The sequence below is a fragment of the Rhinopithecus bieti genome, unplaced genomic scaffold (genome assembly GCF_001698545.2).
Source record: "Rhinopithecus bieti isolate Rb0 unplaced genomic scaffold, ASM169854v2 scaffold_7870, whole genome shotgun sequence".
Taxonomy (NCBI): domain Eukaryota; kingdom Metazoa; phylum Chordata; class Mammalia; order Primates; family Cercopithecidae; genus Rhinopithecus; species Rhinopithecus bieti.
In genome coordinates, this window is record NW_016805645.1 from 361022 (window position 1) to 382419 (window position 21398).

Here is a 21398-nt window from a genome sequence, read left to right on the forward strand (position 1 = left end):
TGGCAGGTGACTGTCAACTTACAGTCTAGAAGGCTCAGAACAACCCCAATGAAAGGAGGACTGGGGGTGTCGATACACCTAATTTTAGCCTGCCACTTACAGTCCCACTTGCTTAATTGGCAGCCGCACCCAGCCACAGCTGCTGGAGCAGAGACACAAGTGGTGAACTGGGAAGGGACAGACTGCGCCCAGGGAAGGGGAGACCACAGGGCAGGGGAAGAGACATGCTTGAGGTCCACATGGTCCTGAGAGCCAGACTGATGGACTGCAAACACCTTGACACCCTTCCAACTATCCTACCCTCTCAGTCCAAGGGTCGGTCTCCTGTCCCCAGGGCCCAGTCCCAGGGTCACAGGTACAGGCCTTCAGCCAAGCAGAGCTAGACAAAGTCCTCATTGGCCGGCCTGAGGGCCCCATTCTTATACCTAGCGGGGACCTGCTCGTTCCTCTGCCATATGTGGACAAAAAAAGGAGAGTCTCCTTTCCCTTTGCTTAGGCCTGATTCGTGCAACTCTGAACACTCTTCTGGCTCAAATACTCCCTTGGTCAAAAGACGGAGCCAAAGCTCATGGCCAAGAAAACCCAATGGGAACAGGACTCTGCTCCCGACCTGGGCTGTTTCACTCTCGCTCAAGAGTGTGCCAAAGGGACCGTCACAAAAAAAGAGGGTCCAGATCAGCTCAAGAGAAGTGGCCCTGGCTTAAATATGGATGACTCCATCACCAGAAATAGATTACTCCTGAGAGTCTACCAACTAGGTTACCTTCCACATGGTTTCTCCAAACCCTGGGCATAATCCTTTGCCAAGTAACCCATACACTGGATGCAGACAACTAAGGCCCAAGAAATCCTGCTCCCAGCTAAGGAAGAATCACCTTCAAAGTGACTTCCCCCCTTAACCTAGGCACTTGGAACAGGATTCATGTAGGGAAAAGTACCCCTTCTGGAGGAAGACTGCTTGGCTAGCCTGCTGGAAGCATAACAGGCTGACAGGGGTTGGGGAAGGGGGCGGGGAGCTCTGCTCACTCACAGCCCCCAGCCTCTGTCCCACAGAATGGGACTGGCTAACATCTGCCATCCCGATGGTGCCCAGCAGTGGCTCAGAACCACACCAGGACTCTAGCAGGCTGCACTCAAAGGCCAGCTTCCAGCTCCCTCAGTGGGGTGGTCCCTGGACCCCTCTCAGCTTCAACTTTCTCACACACAAAGCAGGGCTGACATGAGGGTGCATGTGAGGCACTAACCTGGTGCTTGGCACCCACTGCATGCTCATGGACAGTATTACCTCATTTCCACCCGCTATCTCTAAACCTCCCTGCCCATCACCATGGCTTAGGTTCGAGTCTAAACTCAACAGGTCTGAGTAGCTACTACTATCCATCTAGAGTAGGCAGACAAGGCAGCGGGGCTTGTTAATTCAGCTGAGGGGCAGTAAGCAAAGGGAAACTCCTTTATTCTTAAAAAATAAATAAAATAAAAACCACCCATTTTAAGATGCAGTATTTTAAGAAACATTTAAACATCCAGAGATTAGGATGCATCATATAGTATCTGGCCTTCTATAATCATGACTGGTAGCACTTTTTTCTTTCCAAGGTACATAAAAACTGTAGTGTCGCAACAGCATCTTGGAGGTGACAAAATGTAGTGTGTGGTACAAACGAGATGCTGCAGAAAGTGGTAAAATTCCCGATAAAGATTCCCAACCTTCCTGGGGCTGAAATGGGAGGGAATGGCTCCAGGACAAACAAGTCAGAGAGTCACTGGGATATTCGTGGCCTCTCTCCATGAGATAAATGAAAACACCCCAGGGTGGCTGCAGAAGCAGGGTCAGGAGCTGCTGACCTGTAAGTTAGCGGTCTGAACTGTCTACGCTGAGGTCAGCACTCGAAAAACCCAGGACACCTCGTTATCAAAGTGCCCCGCTTTCCCGGGGTGGAGCTGCAACTGCACAGAAAGAAAATGGCTGAGGCTCTCTGCAAAGGTGACAGCGACAACTCAGGAAGCTCGAGCCTCCCACAAGTATTTAAAGCTGTGGCCATTCTTTGGGCACTTACCCTGTAAGAGCTTCTGGAGAAGGAAAGCAGGTGAAGACATGGGAACCAGCACATGATTAAAAGGAAATAAGCCATTCAAAACACTCACACCCATACTTGGCACTCAAGGGAAGCAAAGCTAAGGAGGCCTCTCCATTAAAACACACACACACACACACACACACACACACACACACACACACACACACAGAGGTTAGTGTTTAAAAGAGAAAAAAAATGGGCTGGGCATGGTGGCTCACACCTATAATCCCAGCTCTCTGGGAGGCCGAGGGCGGAAGGATCACTTGAGCCCAGGAGTGCGAGACCAGCCTGGGCAACACAGGAAGACTCCATCTGCACCAAAATAATCGTTTTTTTAAAAAAAGAAAAAAAGGCACACTAATGTTAATCAGTGAGCCCAACTTGGAGCTGGTTCCTTGGGAAGGGCTCACTGGGGAAGGTCACCGGTTGAGGAACCAAGTGACAGCTCCCAAGACTTGGGGTTTCAGGGCAATCTAACTCCTCAGTTACCCACCAGCTTTATGCTGTGTCCAGCTCTCTGCAGGTGGGGGCAAAAAGCTGAAGAGCACCATGACTCTGCTGCACAAGTAGCAGAAGGGAGAGGCAGACTGGCGGCCTTTCTCCAAGAAATACTGGGAGCGCCCCATCCTCTAAATGAACCCGAGACCCTCCTACCTCCTGAATGATCTGCTTCCACATCCATGGTCCATCCATCCTCAGCCCCCAAGTCTGACAACTCCCCCTTCAGCACCCCATTGCTGAAGGGCACAGTACTTTCTGGCAGTGGCGGGGTGATGGCCTTGTCCCTGGGGCTTGAACTGGTCTCTGTGCAAGAGTCTTCAAGCCCTGAAGTGCTGAGAGAATCTGAGCAGTGTCCTGGGGAAGCCACCAAAGGGACACTTTGGCTGCTGTCTGACATGCAGGTGACACATGTGGCATCTTCCACCAGGATGCCTGCCCGGTCTGGTGACTCTTCACCAGGGGTGGTCGGTGGCAGGCAGGGGGCCAGGGAGATGTGGTGTGCAGAGATCTTTGGTTTACTATCCTTGATGGGGCTGGACAGAGGGCTGTTCAGGCAGCTCACGTAGGTCTTTGGTGGCGCTGAGCCCTCTGCTGGTAGGCCTGGCGAGGGGAGGGCAGCATCCGACCGGGCAGCAGCTGCCTCTGCTATGGCAGGTTCCCCAGTGTGGGAGCCCAAGACAGTTTGCTGGTGAACTGGGACACAGCTCTCTTCCTCCTGCCCTTGGAGCTGACTGGCCTGATACACGCAACCTGCAACCTTGCCCACCGCAGTGGCCAGCACCTGTTCGCTTGCTTCCGAGATCACTTGGGAGATTATCTGGAAGGCAGCCTGCTCAATCTCCTCATTTCTATCCAAGCCCTCCCCATTTCTATCCAAGCCCTCCTCATTTCTATCCAAGCCCTCCTCATTTCTATCCAAGCTCTCATTTCTATCCAAGCTCTCCTCATTGCCCAGTTCTCCCTCAACATCTCTGTCCTGGGCTTTGCCATCTGTGATTGGGGGTGCTGGTGCCGCATCGTCCTTTGGCAGCTCTGTGTGAGCCGACTCGATGAACCTACTTGGCAACTTCTCTGCTACATACTCTTCCTCCTGCACCGGCCCCACCTGGGATGAGCTGCTCTTCCCCTTCTCTTCTTCCCCTTCTAAAGAGGCTAGGTTGGGGGCCTTGCTGTTCTCCAATTCCACGACATGCTCCTGAGACAATAGACCTTCTTCAAGCATCTTTTCCCCCAATACAGCATCACCGGTCCCTTCGGCCCCACCTGTCTCTCTTGCCCTCTCCCCAGAGCCATGCTTCTCCGGGGGGGCTGCAGGGGAGCCTGGCTGGCCCCTCCCTGGCACCCTGCTGAACGGGGACTCTTGCTTACACACCTCAGCTGATTTGCGGGGGAATAGTACACCCTTTGGAGATGAAAGGGGGCACTCTAGAGGAATCGATTTGGTTTCACCACCTGTCAGGGCTAGCTCCAGCTTTGCACTGTTGTCTCTGTGCGTTCCTGGTCGAAATCTCACGTCTATGGTGTTAGGAAGACTGCCCGAGGACTCTGATCTTCGGTGAGGTGGGTGTGCCCGGAGCAATGCCGGTGGCTCTGCAGGCAGCTTGCTCACGGTGGACAGTTCCTTTTCTGGCGGCTCTGTGACACTGAGGGGCGTGGACACTACTTCGGCACAGACGTCTTCCATGGGAAGAGGTTCTTTGATGGCAGAGTCAGCCCTCAGCTGCACAGCACCAGCCTCCACCTGCTCATCATGGCTGCTGACGTGGCCTTTTTTACGAGAGAAAAACCACCACCAGCCGAGAAGTGCCAGCATCCCAGGCAATGCCAAGGGGAAGAGTGAACGGAGCTGGATTGCCATCCTGCAGGCTTGAAGTAATTACACCTGGGGAGAGCAGGAGAGTGGGGAGGAGAAATGTTCCAGAGCCAGGTAGGAGGATACTGGCAACTGCACATGCAAGACAGTCAACAGGGTAGGGCCGGAGCCATCTCCCCCACCTTCCCTGCCCTCCAAGAGGAGCACACTCTCAGCTTGTAGCAGTCCACCCTCTGTGTGATCCGCTGGGGGTCAGAGGCCAGGAAGAGGCATCTTCCCCTCCATGCTCCCCAACTCACACACCCTCTTGAAACAAACCAAACATTCTATTCTTTAACCCAAATTCCTCCCTTCATCACTTCCTGATGCCAGAGTCTCCCTATGTTCCCCAAAGGGGCTGGCTCTGCTCAGTGTGGCTCAGTTCTCTAAACTCACAGAACATTTTTATCTATCAAGTGGCATCGGAGCATTTCAAACCCCCATGGAATCCACATGTACATGGGTTCCTCACATCTACCCACAAAATGAGTCAATGAAATGGCACTTCATTACTCAGCAATTAGAGATGCTGAGAATGAAGGAGGAATAAAATTTCAAATGGCTAACGAGATGCTCCAGGGTGAGGGACCAACACAGCAAACTGCAGCATGAAGGTCCAGGTCAGACTTGGAGGACTCAAGTACAGGCGGTCCCTGATCTTCCAAGGCTCAACTTAGAAAGTTTCAACTTTACAATGGTGTGAAAGCAATACCCATTCAGTGGAAACTATACTTCCAATTTTGGATTCTGATCTTTTCCTGGACTAGCGATATGTGATGCGCTGCTCTCTCGCGATGCTAGCTCCCAGTCATCCACTCTATCACAAGGGTGAACATCGGGCATCCAGAGTGGACCATGCTGCTAGGTGATTTTGCCCAACTGTAGACTACTGTGAGTGTTCTCAGGTCGTGTAAAGTAGGCTAGGCTAAACTATGGTGTTCAGTAGGTTAGGTGCATTAGATGTGTTTATTTTTGATTTATGCTATTTTCAGCTTATAATGGGTCTACCAGGATGTAACTCCATTGTAAGTTGAGGAGCATCTGTACCCTCGTGGGGTCAGTGAGGGTGCCCTAGCACCCCACTGTGTAGTCTGGACTTTATCCTGTAGACAACAGAGAACCAGCATAGGTCTGTAAGGCACACACACCAAATTGTTTCTAGAAGGCAATTCTGGGAACAAGATGAAAAGTGCATCGAGGCTGGGCGTGGTGGCTCATGCCTGTAATCCCAGCACTTTGGGAGGCAGAGCTGGGCAGATCATCTGAGGTCAAGAGTTCGAGACTAGCCTGGGCAAAACGGTGAAACCCTGTCTCTACTAAAAATACAAAAATTAGCTGGGCGTGGTGGCAGGCACCTGTAATCCCAGCTACTCAGGAGGCTGAGGCAGAAGAATCACTTGAACCCGGCGGGCAGAGGATGCAGTGAGCCGAGATCAAGACTCCATCTCAAAAAAGAAAAGTGAAGAGATGGAGCAGAAGGAACCTAGAAACCTAAGTCAGTTAGGTCTAAGCAAGGAGAAACGGCAAGGGCCTAGAAGGCAACAGCAGACATGGAAAGGGGATAGAAAACTCAATTTTTCCTCATCTGTAAATTGGGGACACATCTCTTAATGGATGGTTGGTATAAGGATTAGCTGAGATATAGAAAGTTCTTTGCAAAGCAGGGTTAACACTCATTAAAGGTATATGATGGGCTTATTCTAGAACACTTATATTCAATGCTTCCTGTGCCAGCGAACTTTAAATCTCTCTGCCAAAGTAATGTCTTTTTAAAACCAAAAATCTTCGAACTGACAAGCTGAATTACACCTTATTTGGGTTTGTTTTTAGACATAACAAATGTACATGTTTTAACAACTCATACTGGTTTAATTGACTTATATTAATGTTTTCTGGCAGAACCAGAACATCAGTACTTTTAAAAGTTCCCTGAGAGATTCTAATTTCCAGCCAAGGCTGGGAACCACTACTCTAGGACTCCGCCTCTGAAAGTGCGATCCGTGTACCGGAATTCCTGAATATCGCCTGGGGCCTTGCTAGAAATGCAGTACCTCAGTCTCACCTCAGACCTGCATGTTAACAAGACCCCTAGGGGATTCCGAAGGACCTTACAGTTTGTGAAGGAATGCTAAGAGGTGTGTTCTGCCCCTACAGTGCTGAAGTAGCAGTGGTAGTGAGAAGGTCACCTCCATTTGAAAGTCCCCGTATCTTTAAAGGTAAACTTTCTTGCTGATACTTGAAGCAGCAGCAATGATAGCATTTGAAGCACAATGCAGGGTTAGGCAGTGGCCAGGGCTAAGACTTTACATCAGTTCCTCAGAGAGAAAACTTAGTGCTACCATTTTACTTCACATTCAAACACAGAACCTTGCTAGATTGTTTTCCTTTTATCTCACTGTCGTCCAGGCTGGAGTGCAGTGGTGTGATCTCGGCTCATTACAACCTCAGCCTCTGGGTTCAAGCAATTCTCCTGCCTCAGCCTCCAGAGTAGCTCAGTCTACAGGCGCCCACCATCACGCCTGGCTAATTTTTGCATTTTTGGTCGAGACGGGGTTTCACCATGTTGGCTATGCTGGAACTCCAGACCTCAGGTGATCCGCCAGCTGGCCTCCCAAAGTGCTGGGATGACAGGCCACGGCGTCCAGCCAAATGTATTACTATCTTAAAGGTTAAAATAGCTCAAGGAGGCTGGGTGCAGTGGCTCACGCCTATAATTCTAGCATTTTTGGAAGCTGAGGTGGGTGGATCACAAGGTCAGGAGATCGAGACCATCCTGGCTCACATGTTGTAACCGTGTTTCACTAAAAATAAAAATAAAATAAAATAAAAAATGAGCCAGGCATTGTGGTGGGTGCCTGTAATCCCAGCTACTCAGGAGGCTGAGGCAGGAGAATCGCTTGAATCCGGGAGGCATAGGTTGCAGTGAGCTGAGATCGTGCCACTGCACTCCAGTCTGGGTGACAGAGCGAGACTCCGTCTCAAAAAAAAAAAAAAAAAAAAAAATAGCTCAAGGCATACAGCCAAGGGATGGGTACCTAAATTCTCTTCCACATTAAATATGGAACCCATTATTCTAGAACGGGGGGGAAGAGGCATTATATGAGCCAAGAAAAGGGGAGGTCTGTACTACCTTTCTGGAGAGCCTTATAATAGCTCTTAAAAGCTCATAACCACACCCTACAACTCAGAAATCCCACACTTGGCATCTTTAAATTAAAAAAACAAAAACAAAACCACAACAAAGAAAAATCCACAAAGCCAAGTGCCTGTGATCCCAGCTACTTGAGAGGCAGAGACAGGAGGATCGCCGAAGTCCACGAGTTCGAGACCAGCCTGGGCAACATAGTAAGACTAGTCCCTTAAAAAAAATTTTTTTTTTCAAAATGTTTTTAACCCACACGCCTCTGCATAGGCAGAGGTCTATACAAGAATGCCTGCTGAGGCATCATTTGAAACAAAATTGGGATTAACATTTCAGGGGAATCACTGCTAGGTAGATTATGGAATCCATGGACATACCGATGTTACAGAAAGAAGCTGATCTCATGTGCCAACATGGAAAAAATCACCTGGATACATAAAACAAAAACCTACAGACCACCATGTGTATGGAATGTCTATGTTCACATAATCCCATGGAAAAACTGGGAAGGACACACAACAAGTCATTCAGTTGTAGGAGAGGGGAAGTTTCTGTACACTGATCTTGTATCCTGCAAACTTGCTGAACTCACTAATTCTAACCATTTAGTAGATTTCCTTGGGATTTCTTACACACAGATAAAGATAGTCTTACTTCCTCCTTTTGGGAGGAGAGATTTTTAATTTCTTTCATGATGGTTCTCCAACTTGGCTTCACATTAGCATCACCTGGTAAGCTTTTAAAAGCCCAAGGCCAAGGCAGCACCAGCCCTATTAAATCAGAATCTTAGAGTGAGACCCCAGCAGCAGGGTTTTTTTTTTTTTTTTTTTTTTTTTTTTTAAACCAAGGTGATTACAATGTGCAGTCAAGTTTGAGAATCACTGTTCTGAGGCCAGGTGTGGTGGCTCACACCCATAATCCCAGCACTTTGGAAGGCTGGGGTTGTGGGTGATGGAGCGGGCGGCAAATCGCTTGAGGCCAGGAGTTTGAGACCAGCCTGGACAACATGTGAAACCCTGTCTCTTAAAAAAAAAAAAAAAAATTAGCCAGGTGGTAGAGTTCCAGCTGCTCCAGAGGCAGGAGGATTACTTGAGCCCAGGAGGCAGAGTTTGCAGTGAGCTGAGAACATGCCACTGCACTTGCAACAGAGTGAGACCCTATCCTGGGGGAAAAAAAAGAGAATCACTATTCTCTAACAACCTGCACACACCCAAAAAAGTGGTAACGATGGGAGATTTGCCTTGTATTTGCTTTGTGTTCAATTGTCTTTCAAATAAAAGAGTAAAGACAGGGAATTCCTCCTAAACCTATTCTGGTTTGGGGGCTGCCCAGTAAAAATAATTTTATTTTATTTTATTTTTTGAGACAGGTTCTGCTCTCGTTGCCCAGGCTGGAGTGCAATGGCGTGATCTCGGCTCACCGCAAACTCCGCCTCCCGGGTTCAAGCGATTCTCCTGCCTCAGCCTTCTGAGATTACAGGCATGCGCCACCACGCCCAGCTAATTTTGTATTTTTAGTAGAGACAGGGTTTCTCCATGTTGGCCTGGCTGGAAAAAATAATTAAAAAAAAAAAAAAAAAGAGTAAGGACAGTTTGAGACAGGAAAGTGGCTATGGGGAAAGTGGCTATAGGGGAGTGTGCCCATGGCCTGCTGTCAGGAGATCAAATACTACCCCACAGCGCACATGCCAGGAGGAAGAGGAACTGAGTCTAAACCCAGGTTTTCACCCAGTCAGTTTGTTTGTTTACTTACTTATTTATTTAAGACAGAGTCTCACTCTGTCGCCCAAGCTGGAGTGCAGTGGGCACAATCTTGGTTTACAGCAACCTCTGCCTTCCGGGTTCAAGCGATTCTCCCACCTCAGCCTCCCAAGTAGCTGGGATTACAGGCACACGCCACCATGCCTGGCTAATGTTTGTTTTTTGTTTGTTTTTTTTTTAGCAGAGATGGAGTTTCACACCATGTTGGCCAGGCTGGTCTCGAACTCCTGACCTCAAGCGATCTACCCACCTCGGCCTCAAAAACTGTTGGGACTATAGGCATGAGCCACTGCGCCTGGCCAGGTCAGTAAATTTAGATTGTGATTCCTTATTAACTAGGCAATCCATTTCACCCAGATTTATAGCTGTGACTCCCATAGCAATTATCTGATCTTAGGAAGAAGATTAAATGGGATGGGGTAGAGAGGAAGAAAAACAATCCTAACAACTACCCCACCGGGGGGACAGTTTTCCTTATTTTACATATCAAGGGCCCAAGGCCACAGACTCTAATTGGCTGTCTGCTCAAAACACTAACCACCTCTCAAGATGGCTGGGAGAAGCCCCACCCCTTTAGAACTAAAAGTTGATCCCAAGGGGTCCTGCCTGTCCAGCAGTTAGTTGCTGCTCCCACACCACACCACCACAACCAGCCTCCCAAGATCCCATAAGGGGACTATACTACAGTGAGGTAGAGACCCAAGACTCAAAGCACGCACCCCCGCCCTGGCTTTGGTCCTGTACTCTGGGCCACCCACACCCAGTCCCCAGTGCTTTCTGTCACTAGGCTCCCTGCACTTCACCTGCCCTGTTCTCGGTCCTCAGACAGAATGCACAGAACCACCACTGTGGGCCACAACGCCCATCCCTGCCTGCTGCTCTGTAGCTTACCGAGACACCACCCCTAGCCCTCCCAGCCCAGCTTGTTCCCCAGAGACTAAGGCTCTAAACCCTCAGACCACCACCTCTAGAGTCACCCCTACAGTCACTGGAGCTACTGAAGAATTACTGCCCAGGAAACATGGTTTCTACATTTCCAAGCCAGGGAAGGCCTCCTAGAAGGCGCTGAATACTGCTACCCTGAAGCCATGTCACCCAACCCACAGAATCCAGCATGTCCCACTTAAATTCCCAGTGCCCATTACTCCTCAGCCTTCACCCCACACTCTGGACTAAAGCCAGAGACCCAAGGCTGAGCAATCAGGAACCAGGTGTGTCACTGCTTCTATGCAGTGAGTGGCTCAAGATAAAGCCCTTATCTACACCCTTGCTTCTAGGAACAGGAACTGCCTGGCTTGAAGCGTTCCACCAGCACTTGAGAACAGATTACAAGATCCCCAAAGAGCAGAATGGAAGATGTGTTTTTTTCCTTGCTACCGGTGAATTGTGCTTAGAGATATGAACCCTCCTCCAACAAGAACAGAGCCAAGAGCCCCTGGGATCAACAGGCCTTGGCGGGGTCTCACTAAGGGCACCCATTGCCAGGAGACACCTCACAGATGCCCCTCCACCAGCCCCCACTTCCCACTAGTCAAGAAATCAGCTAGGCCAGGCGCAGAGGCTCACACCTGTAATTTTGGCACTTTGGGATGCCGAGGCGGGCAGATCATGAGATCAGGAGATCGAGACCATCCTGGGTAATACGGTGAAACCCCGTCTTTACTAAAAATATTAAAAAAATTAGCCGGGCGTGGTGGTGGGCACCTGTAGTCCCACCTACTTGGGAAGCTGAGGCAGGAGAATGGTGTGAACCCGGGAGACGGAGCTTGCAGTGAGCCAAGATTGCACCACTGCACTCCAGCCTGGGTGACAGAGACTCCGCCTCAAAAAAAAAAAATACATATATATGTATATATATATCAGCTAGCCCCTCACTCCCTCACCCCTGAGGCAATTATCACCGCAGTCAAACAGACTTCTTGGTAATTGGTAAGATGCCATTTTGCCATTTACCTGGTCAGACAGGCCTACAAGAGGTGGTATAAAATGCATCAGCCTTTCCTGAATGCCCAGGTAGTGCCACCTTCTCATACATACACATTCCCCTTCAGCCTTACAAGGCTCTTCTGACATCTTCCTTCCTGCACTGGGCCAGACTCTTCAGAGTTGCTCTCTTTGCCCTGAGGTGTGTTTTTGTAAACCTGAACTTCTCAACGTTTAAGTGGTATCACAGTAGTCCCCAAAGCCTTCATACTCACAAGCTAATCAAAGGCTGGCTCCTCCCCAAGACCCAGGACTAAGGGCAGACCTGTGTGCAGTCAGAGAAAAGCCTCCCAGAAGGATGCTGCAGAGCCCTGCCCTAGGGTTGGTGGGGAGGACACTCTGTCATTTTGAATCTGTTGGAATTAAATAGCTGCCTGCTTATTTTTAGCAGGTCCATTTGCCTGGGAATAGACGCACGCTGGCTAGTTGCCAAGTGGTCACACAGAGCTGAAGTCAGGCACGTGCTACAGCCAGAGGCCTTAGCATTCACCTGCTCCCTCCAGATTCCAAAGGATCTCTTCTTTCTCCAGGGAGGCACCTGCAGCTTCTCAGAACAGCCCTCAGAGAAGTAATGGCCTCACTCTCAACTCAGCTGACAAACCTGGTAACTGCAGGCTACAGCCTTCTGCTAAACAAGAAAACAAATCCCTGGCAATGGTACACAGAGTGTTGGTCCCAGTGACTAAGCCAATTTGGCTGCAGTTACTGCAAAAAGAGCCACATGTAACTGATGGGAAAGTCCACCATAAAAACAACAGCTTAGGAGCTAAGGGCCCAACAAGCCCAATTTGGGCTTGGGCCTGGTCAGTGAAGCCACATCCACTTTGCGTTCTGAATGAGCATTTACACTGGAATTTGAACATTTCTTTCATTATTCCAGTGTTCACACTGACAAAGGCTGTCCCCACGTGTTCTACCAACAGGAAGGAGCCTGCCCAAGACACTCCACCTCCAGAGTGCCCAGCTCATTAAGTTCCTGATGAGGGACTCTTCCCCTTGAAGGGTGTCTTCCAAGGGCACAGAATCAGAACCTAAAGCCCAGCACTTCAGCCACTGCATTCAGAGAATGACAGCAGGCTGTGGCCAGGCAGAGGGATACTCCCTTCCATGGGAGTTTGGTGGAGGAAAATCACAAACTCAGAGTTCTCTGCAAGATTCCAAGAGGGCCTCTTGGCTTGTATCAGATGCATTTACCCATTTCCTCGTCAGGTCACAGTCACTCACCTTGCTCATACATTCAAGTATGTTTAAGTTGCTACAAGCAGCAGACTCTGATCACCAGAAGCGCACGATTCTGATGGAAGAATCAATCTCACTCACTCACACACCTCACACACCCCTGTGCCATAAGCAGCCGCGCTGAGAAGTGGGCAAAGGGAGCCCAGGAAGGCTTTCTCAAAGACGGCCAGGATTTCCTTAGGCTGCAATGGGTGGGTGGGGAGGGGGACAGGACACAAATTGAGGTTCTAATATCTTTGGGCATGGGACGGAGCAGCAAGTCCCAGAGTAAAACAGGAACAAATCCTAGGAGCTGAAGTGCTGGTCGGACGAGACAAAAAGAGTTTGACGTTTGCCACAGGAGCCATAGTTGCGGCAGTTGCAATGTGGTAAAGTAGAGTAGGTCACAAGAGGTAAAGGTCTGGGTGACCCTCAAGAGTGACTGCTATCCAATACTGGCAGTCACTTAGTCATGGGAGGTTACTGAGCACTTGAAATGTGACCAGTGTGACTAGGGCTCTGAATTCTACTTCAGGTTAATTTAACTTGAACTCTTCACCTGCAGCTGACCCTACCTACTGGACAACGCAGCTCTAGAGTGTGTTCCCGGAAGACCCCAACCAACAGGAGGGCTGCATAAACGCTGCAGCGGCCAACACCTACCTTGCTGGGTAGTGCTCGGTTCTGCCACCAAGGGTGGGGGCGATGGTAGGCCTGGGCTGTGCACCCTCAGCAGCATGGCTGGGCCAGGAATCAGAGTGCTGGAGCCATGGCTCAGGTGTTGGTCCCGGCCCAGCCTCAGTGCTCACAGGACTGTTACCTTCATCCTCAGGGGCCTGTGTAAGTCACAGTAAGCTATGACTTCACGTGGGTACCCTAGAGATCCCAAAAGAGCTCACAGTGGGGCTGTGAGGTTCTGTCCAGGACTGTCCCCCACCCTCCATTGTGACGGCCCACAGAGCAACCAGGGGAGCCAGCACAGCCAGACCAGCACACTTTGGGGGTGCTTCTGCCCTTCCATGTAGAGCAGCTGTCAGGAACTCGGGACACGTTCCCAGTCCAATTCACAGAAGGAAGGCCAGAAGGCCAGAGGCTTAACCCAGTAGTGTCTGAGTACCTGCTTGGCAAAGCCTTCTACGGCCAAAATGGAAACCCTGAATCCACTACCAGGAGTTCTAGGTAAGACAAGCCAAAAGTCAGAAATACCATCTCTGGACATGGCCTCACATTAAGAGCTCCTCCAGTCCAACTAAAAGTTAAACTAACTCCTGCTCTGGAAAACTCAGTACACAAGGGTGAACTGCCCAGCCTCCTTCCTGCTCTGCTGGCCAAATCCATGGCAGGTCCAAGTCACGTGCCTCTTTTCGTGAAGGAAAAATCATCAGCACCTCCTACAAAGGTCTTCCCAATCACTTCATTTGGGGGGTAGGGGTGTGGATTTTAAAACTTTGAAGACTATGTCACACTCACCTGGCCCCTCACCTCTGGCCTTGACAACCATCTTGCTTTACAAGCGAATTCCGACAGGATTCTAAAGATGGTCACAACGCAGGTGCCAGGAATGCCTTCCTGGGTACATGGAGTTCCCCCCCACGACCACAGAAGACGTTACACAGGACTGCTCAAAAGGTATGAAATGGCAATCTGACAACAACCTTACTTAAAAGCCAGTAAAGACATCAGAAAAGATGTTGGTGTGCAGCAAAAAACCCTTCACAGCACCTCACATGGGCAAAACCAAAGAGGTAAGACCCTGATCTTCCTAATGGCAGACTGTGAACCACGACTGCCCCAGAAATCACATAAAAGCGTAGAAGGTAATTTCTATTCAACAAATAATTACTGGCACTTACAGGGAAAAACATGGGGGGACAACAATTTTTTTTTTTTTTTTTTTTTGGAGACGGATCTGTCTGTCGCGCCAGGCTGGAGGTGCAGTGGCCGGATCTCAGGCTCACTGCAAGCTCCGCTCCCCGGGTTTACACCATTCTCGCTGCCTCAGCCTCCCGATACTGGAACAGGCGCCACACCCTCGAGCCCGGCTTAGTTTTTTGTATTTTTTAGTAAGACGGGTTTCAACGTGTTAGCCAGGATGGTTCATCATGCTGACCTCGTAATGCCGCCCATCTCGCCTCCCAAAGTGCTGGGTGGCTTGAGCCACCGCGCCCGGCCGGTGGAACACAAATTAATCAGGCAAAGGCACTGCCCTCGAGGCACTTTCAGTCTGGGCGGGGAGTAGTGGAGATGAGGACGGAAGGGGAAAAAAAAAAAAAGCCCAAACAGGCCACCATGGTAGCTCATGCCTGTAATCCCCAAAACTTTAGGCGGCTTGCTTGAGGCCAGGAGCTCAAGACCAGCCTGGGCAATATAGTGAGACCTCGTCTCCACGAAAAAAAATTTTTTTTTAATTAACCAGGCATAGTGGCGCACACCTGTAGTCCCAACTACTCGAGAGGCTGACGTGGGAGAATCGCTTGAACCCGGGAGGCAGAGGTTGCAGTGAGCCGAGATCGCACCACTGCACTCCAGCCTGGGTGACAGAGTGAGATCTTGTCTAAAAAACAAGCAATGACCTTTTCTCCGGTGGGCTTGTTACTGCCACTCTCTGCTACTGACCAACTGAAAGTTTTATCCATGGGACGGGGAAGTGTCCTGTTGGGGTGAAGGAGAAACAGAAAACGGAGTGCCAGTGTCCTCAGATTAGAATGTTCTAGTATCTTGGGGTAGGAATGAGAGGATATACACCTGAACGCCAGCATTATGGGAGCCAAGGAGAGTTGGGATGCCCCGTTCAATATACAGACTTTCATTCAAGACCCATCTTCAGCCAGGCACGATGGCTCACACCTGTAATCACAATGCTTTGGGAAGTGGGAAGATTACTTGAGCCCAGGAGTTCAAGACTAGCCTGGGCAACATGGTGAGACCTCATTTCTACAAAAAAAAAAAAAAAAAAAAAAAAAAAAAATTAAAAGAATTAGTCGGGCATAGTAGTACATGCCTCTTGTCCCAGCTACTCAGTAGGCTGAGGTGGGAGGATCACTTGAGCCCAGGAAATCAAGGCTACAGTGAGCTACGATGGCATCACTGCACACCAGCCTGGGGGACAGAATGAGACCTGTCAAAAAAAAAAAAAAAAAGGGACCCATTTTCACCACCACCTGGTACCCAAATCCAGATCCCCACATTTACAACTTCTCTAAAAAAGTAAAGCCAGACCTTCTGCTGGCCTGGCCTGGCGGAAGGGCTCCATGGGCCTGGCCTAGTTGTCTGCTGATTTCAGCCACACAACTGAAGGCCCAATCCATGCCTTCAAACGTGCCTGTCCCTGCATGGATGGGCTGGCTTCTTGTGGGCCACAAACCATGCACACCTTCTCAGCAAGCTACTGAACGATGGGCTCCCCCAAGACAAGGAAATCAACCAACAAAGGAGGGGCACTGGATCCACAAATGAGACAAGAGAAGGGGAAAGGGAATTCCAAGGGTGAAGGGGAAGCAGAGCCAGGGAAAAGGGATGCACCCAGGAGCAATGTGGAACTGTTGCAAGCACCTGGTATGTGCAGCCACAGTGAGAGCCACTTTCCGCCAATGAGAGGAGTTCCACAGCAATGGTGGAGGCTGGTGGGGCGGGGGGTTGGGGGGTTAGGGAACTGGTGAGAGACAGAAAATTAAGCAAAAGAAACTAAGGAAATTAACTAGGAGAGGAGAAGTGCGAGAAAAGAAGAAATATGGGAAACTAAAAACCTTGCAGCCATAAACAAGGTTCATATTATAATAATGTATATTCTGAATAGCAACTTGACCAAAACTTGGGCTATCTCTACACTGGGATGATGAGGGAAGAAAAAAGCATAGGAACAAGCTAGGTCCTATCTCCCACAGCAGAAAAACAAATCAGATAATAATCCTTAAAAAGAAAGAAAAGAATACTACTGACAAAGGTGGGGACAGCTGGAAGAATTGAAAGCAATGGGGGTGGGGGGCGGTGGGCAAAGGACTGTCCTTTCAAGCCTTGTACACAGTCAAAAGCCAAATCTTTCTACAAGTAATGTTTTGATAGAAAACACATTATTAAGCTACATACAAGTAGCAATGCATGCTGTATTACCACGCAGCTTTATGTTTCTTATTAACCATCCTAAATTTGCATTAATGTCAACTCATCTATGCACAAACTTGTAATGCCTTACTTTCCTATTATAGTAATTGATGCCAATTGTGCTTCAGAGACCCCCAACTGCCCAGCTGACATAATAGTAATATCAAAAAGAGAGCATGCTTATTGATAGTTAGACCCTTCTGGAAGCAAGGCACTGAAGGCTAGCCAGCATCAGATGGCTGGACCTCTCTGGGCTAGTCATTTAACAAAGAGTTTAACACATACTGTGAGCCAAGTTCACTGGGCACACAAGGGAAAGAGAGCCCTCAGGAAGCAAAGGCAGAAGGAAGGGTAGAGAGTCAAATTATAGGTAAGACACTGCAAAGATTCAGCGACTTAAATATAAAGACCTGCAGCCTCTCTCAACAGATGGAGAGAACTGAGCCCTAAGGCTGCCCTTGCATGTGATGAATTACCTATATCCCTGTGCGTGTAGCAGGGCACCAGCTGGGAGAGTTGAGGAACGGTCACCCAGTCATTTTCTGTGTGCTGTGGTTGAAACGAGAAAGGCTAGATGGAGCGCTTGGAAGGGGAAGCTGCAGACAGAATGAGGCAGGAATGCCTCTTGGAAGAGGTGGCATCAGAACTGGAACACTTGAGAGCTGTGCCAAGATCTGCGGGGAGGCAGGAGGAGTGGGGGGGAGAAAGTTCCAGGCAGGAAGAACATGTGCCCAAGTCCTAAGGCAGGAACAGGCTTGGCTGACTCAAGAGGTAGCAAGAGAGGAGGTGAAGATGAGGTCAGAGCATGGCTCTCAGAGAAAGGGCTCTCCAACATCACTGAGCGGAAGGCCAGTCGGACTCGCAAGAACCCCAAGGGATATGGTCCATCAAACTTTCTCCAGGGGGGAAAATGATGTGCCTGAAGAGCCAAGGGACTTTAGTTCTTAATTAAATAAGCAGAAGCTGCTTCCAGACTTGTTTTCTGAAACAGGATGCCTCTGTGGGGGGTAGCATGACAGGTACACTGTGTAAGTAAACAAGGGCTTGCTTTTACCTTCATGTTGTCAGCGAATACACTTGCCAGGAAGCCCTGTGGCCATACCATACATTAGCCTTAGAGAGCCACCACTAAGAGTAAGGAGTAGTAAGTCCCCCTTACTCTCAGGCTCCCTCAAAGGAACCTCTTCCAATAAGGCAGTCCAGCCCCACTAGGCGGACACACATAGCCTACGTAAGCCCTTGCCACTTCTTTGAATTGGACTTTGCAAAAAACAACCTTGCTCTCCAGCCAACATAAACCATAGGCAACAGAGGGCCTTATATGGCTTGAAGCTTTCTTAATCAGAAACAGATAGATGGGCTGGAGTTAGCAGCTGCAAGTTAGAGGGAAGGAGGAACTGAAAAGGAGAGAAGGCAGGGTGGCCAGGGGAACCAGTAAGCTTGCTGGTCAAACTGCTTGTTCACCCCTCTTCAGCTTCTGTGGCATCCCAGTAAAGAATTCTCACTGGGGGTCTATGGCTGTGCCTCCTTTCATGTTTGCATTTTGGTTTAAGCCAGAGGACACAAGGAACCAGACTGTCCACCAATCCAAACTATTAGAGACTTTTCAGTGTCCATTTAGTGGCCGGCCCTTAGGTTGGGCAACTTCACACAAAAATGAAGTTATGGGGCCAGGCACAGTGGCTCACACCTGTAATCTCAGCATTTTGGGAGACCAACATGGAATGATCACTTGAGCCCAGGAGTCTTGAGATCGGTCTGGGCAAGGTGGTGAGACCCCATCTCTACAAAAAAAAAAAAAAAAAAAAATTTAATCAGCCAGGCATCATGACGTGCACCTATAGTCCCAGCTACTTGGGAGGCTGAGGCAGGAGGATCCCTTGAACCCAGGAATTCAAGGTAGCAGTGAGCTATGATCGTGCCACGATACTCTAGCCTGGGTGACAAAGCAAGACCTCATCTCTAAATAAATAAATACATACATAAATAAAAGTTTGTAATGGGGTTATGTGGTTTCCTGAGAAATTCGCTGCTGGGGCAACAAGGGGTCCTCACTCCCCAGGTAGCAGTCCTGACACCTAGCTCCCCAGCTCCCCAGGCTGCCTCAGTCACATGCCTGCCTGCACCAGGAGGCAGGCTGGGTCCCTGCCACAGATCCAGAATAGAAAAGGCAGCCCTGGAGACCTCTTAAGCAGCCACCCCCTCCACACACCCCTTGGCAGCTTCTAGGGTGGCTTTATTCTCCTCTCTCTCCTGACGAGGCGGTGGCAGCAGAGACAGCAGCAGCTTTGGCACCAGGATCTGTCCCATACACTGCAGCCACATGCACTTGGCCCTCCTAAAAGATGCCACCTGCTAAAAATAGCACCAGCACATGCTTGGCCAGGTGAGCCACACCAAAGCCAAAGGACAAAGCAGGGAGGTTATCTGCAGCATGGCCTTTTCTCCCAGAGACAGCTAAAGGCAAAGCTGAGTGTGGGTCTCCCTCCAAGGCAGTTCAGGAAAGTGAGACTCACTCCTGCTCCTTTTTCTTGGGAGGGGCAGAAAGGAGGGGCAAGGAGTATACAGAAGACTGAACTGTCCTTCAGATCTGTTGTCGACCCAGCCTCACAAAGACACACCCAGGCCCAGGCCAGAAAAGGGCTGGGGGCTGGGGCTGTGCTTGAACAGATCTTACTGTCTCCTCTAATCAGGAGGCCAGCTACTGTCAGGTGACAGCTTTTTGGAGAGCCAGGGGATGGTCTCGTGACCTCCAAGTGAGGTCTGACAGGTGTCTGGGAAATTAGTGACTTCAGGATTGTCTTTTACAACCAGCTCAGTCTTCAGAGCAGTTTCTTTGAGCCCTCAGGCACAGCTTTTTTTATTCATAGTCATTACTTGTGCATTTCAAAAGCACCTGATGGTTGCATAATTCTGATGATAAAATATGGCTTTGGAAAGACAAGAGAGTTAAGAGTAGGATCCTGTACTTCAGTTTCCCATAAAGTAAAGAAGTCCTGTAATATGGAGTAAGAGTATCTCCCTCACAGAGTTGTAACGAGGCTGAAACACTTAATAGTCAGACTCCATATGTGGGATAAATGATTTTAATCTTTTAAAAACCCAATTTAGTTTCCTGAATGAGGATGTGGTGATAAAGGGGCAGTAAATAAGCAACAGCCTATGAGCATGGCGGGCAGGGGGGGCAGAGGAGGAGGTGGGGAGCACATCCCAACCCAGGTCCAAGGCCAGTCCAGCCCTCGCTGTGTCCTGGGACCAGCTTACCCTACTGGATCCTGTTTCTTCACCCACAAGCTAGATCACTGTACTAACCTCATAGGGCTAAGAGAGAATAAAAATGACATAGTTAGAAAAAAAAAAAGCCACTAATATGCCAGTAGGCGCTCGTCAATACTTGTCTTTTATGCTGCCTGGCTCCAAGAAAAGAGATCTCACATTATATATACCAAAGGTCAATCTAGCAGGGTTCAAACAAAGCACACCCAGGACTAGAAGAGGGGGCATCTAGAAACAAAGAACCCCCCACCCCTGCCACAACAGAACACGTTAAGATCCGCACTGTGGCCCCACTCTCCCCCAGTGCCTTGTGTGAAGAATGGCCCCTAACATTTAGGTGGACTGGAAACAGCAGAATGAAAACACAACCTGGTTTAAGGGCAACACTGAGATCTGCAGGAAGTCATCAGGTGGCTGAAGGACCAAGTAACAATATGTTGACATCTGACATTTGGAGACCAAGGACAAACCAGCAAGGATCTTTATGATAATAAACTGGCTCTTAAACCAAAAGGGCTTTCTAAGGGCATACAGTCTGGCCCTTTGCTTCAGGCTCCTATCCCCAGGTCCTTTCTGAAGGTCCTTTCTGAAGGTCCTCACTCCACCTGTTTCATAACTGATTGTCCACTCCCAACTGGCGGACTAGAACTCACCTACAGTATGCCATGAAGACAACTAGTAGATAATTTGTCACCAAAGCTGTTGGGTTTATGGACTCTGGAAGACTAAGCTCAAACATGTTATGCTTTAGAGATTTACAAGTTGAGACAATTAAGCTCTTAAAGTTGGAGAAAAACAAACTTTCTTGGCCAGCACTGTCCAACAAAACTTTCTTCAAATTATGGAAAATGTTCTTGACCTGTACTGACCAGGACGGCAGCCACGAGCTACATGAGGCCACTGAGAACCTGAAATGTGGCCAATGTCACTGAGAAACTTTTTTTTTTTAATACTTTGAAAATGTAATTAGTCGGCCGGGCGCGGTGGCTCAAGCCTGTAATCCCAGCACTTTGGGAGGCCGAGACGGGCGGATCACTAGGTCAGGAGATCGAGACCATCCTGGCTAACATGGTGAAACCCTGTCTCTACTAAAAATACAAAAACTAGCCGGGCGAGGTGGCGGAGCCTGTAGTCCCAGCTACTCGGGAGGCTGAGGCAGGAGAATGGCGTAAACCCAGGAGGCGGAGCTTGTGGTGAGCTGAGATCTGGCCACTGCACTCCAGTCCGGGCGACAGAGCGAGACTCCGCCTCAAAAAAAAAAAAAAAAAAAAAAAAAAAAGAAAATGTAATTAGTCACACAGCTAGTAGCTACCCTATAGACAAGGTAGCTCTAAACTCCCCTCAACCAGAACATATTTAGGCAAATAGAGCTATCTTTAAAAATAAAAAATATTTAGAACAGTAGTACACCTTAGAGCTAAGAACTTGAGATGAACAGTGAGTTGTGTTTTTTTTCCCCCTTAAGTCTTTGACATGTACTACCCATT

At 49.1% G+C, this 21398-nt stretch overlaps 1 protein-coding gene across 6 annotated transcripts in view; it reads right to left on the bottom strand.

Moving 5' to 3' along the window:
* The window catches only part of AKAP1 (A-kinase anchoring protein 1), a 37310-nt gene that overhangs the window by 11446 nt on the left and 4466 nt on the right, over positions 1-21398 (bottom strand). For 3 of the 6 annotated variants that reach the window (XM_017873110.1, XM_017873109.1, XM_017873108.1), the window contains one exon: positions 2733-4461. In XM_017873110.1, the coding sequence (XP_017728599.1) occupies positions 2733-4437 (1705 nt within the window). In that variant the 5' untranslated portion in view covers positions 4438-4461. Of the gene's footprint in view, positions 1-2732; positions 4462-13197; positions 13371-14004; positions 14082-21398 lie in introns of those variants that run through there. The other 3 variants (XR_001885799.1, XM_017873106.1, XM_017873107.1) reach the window with 3 other exon arrangements.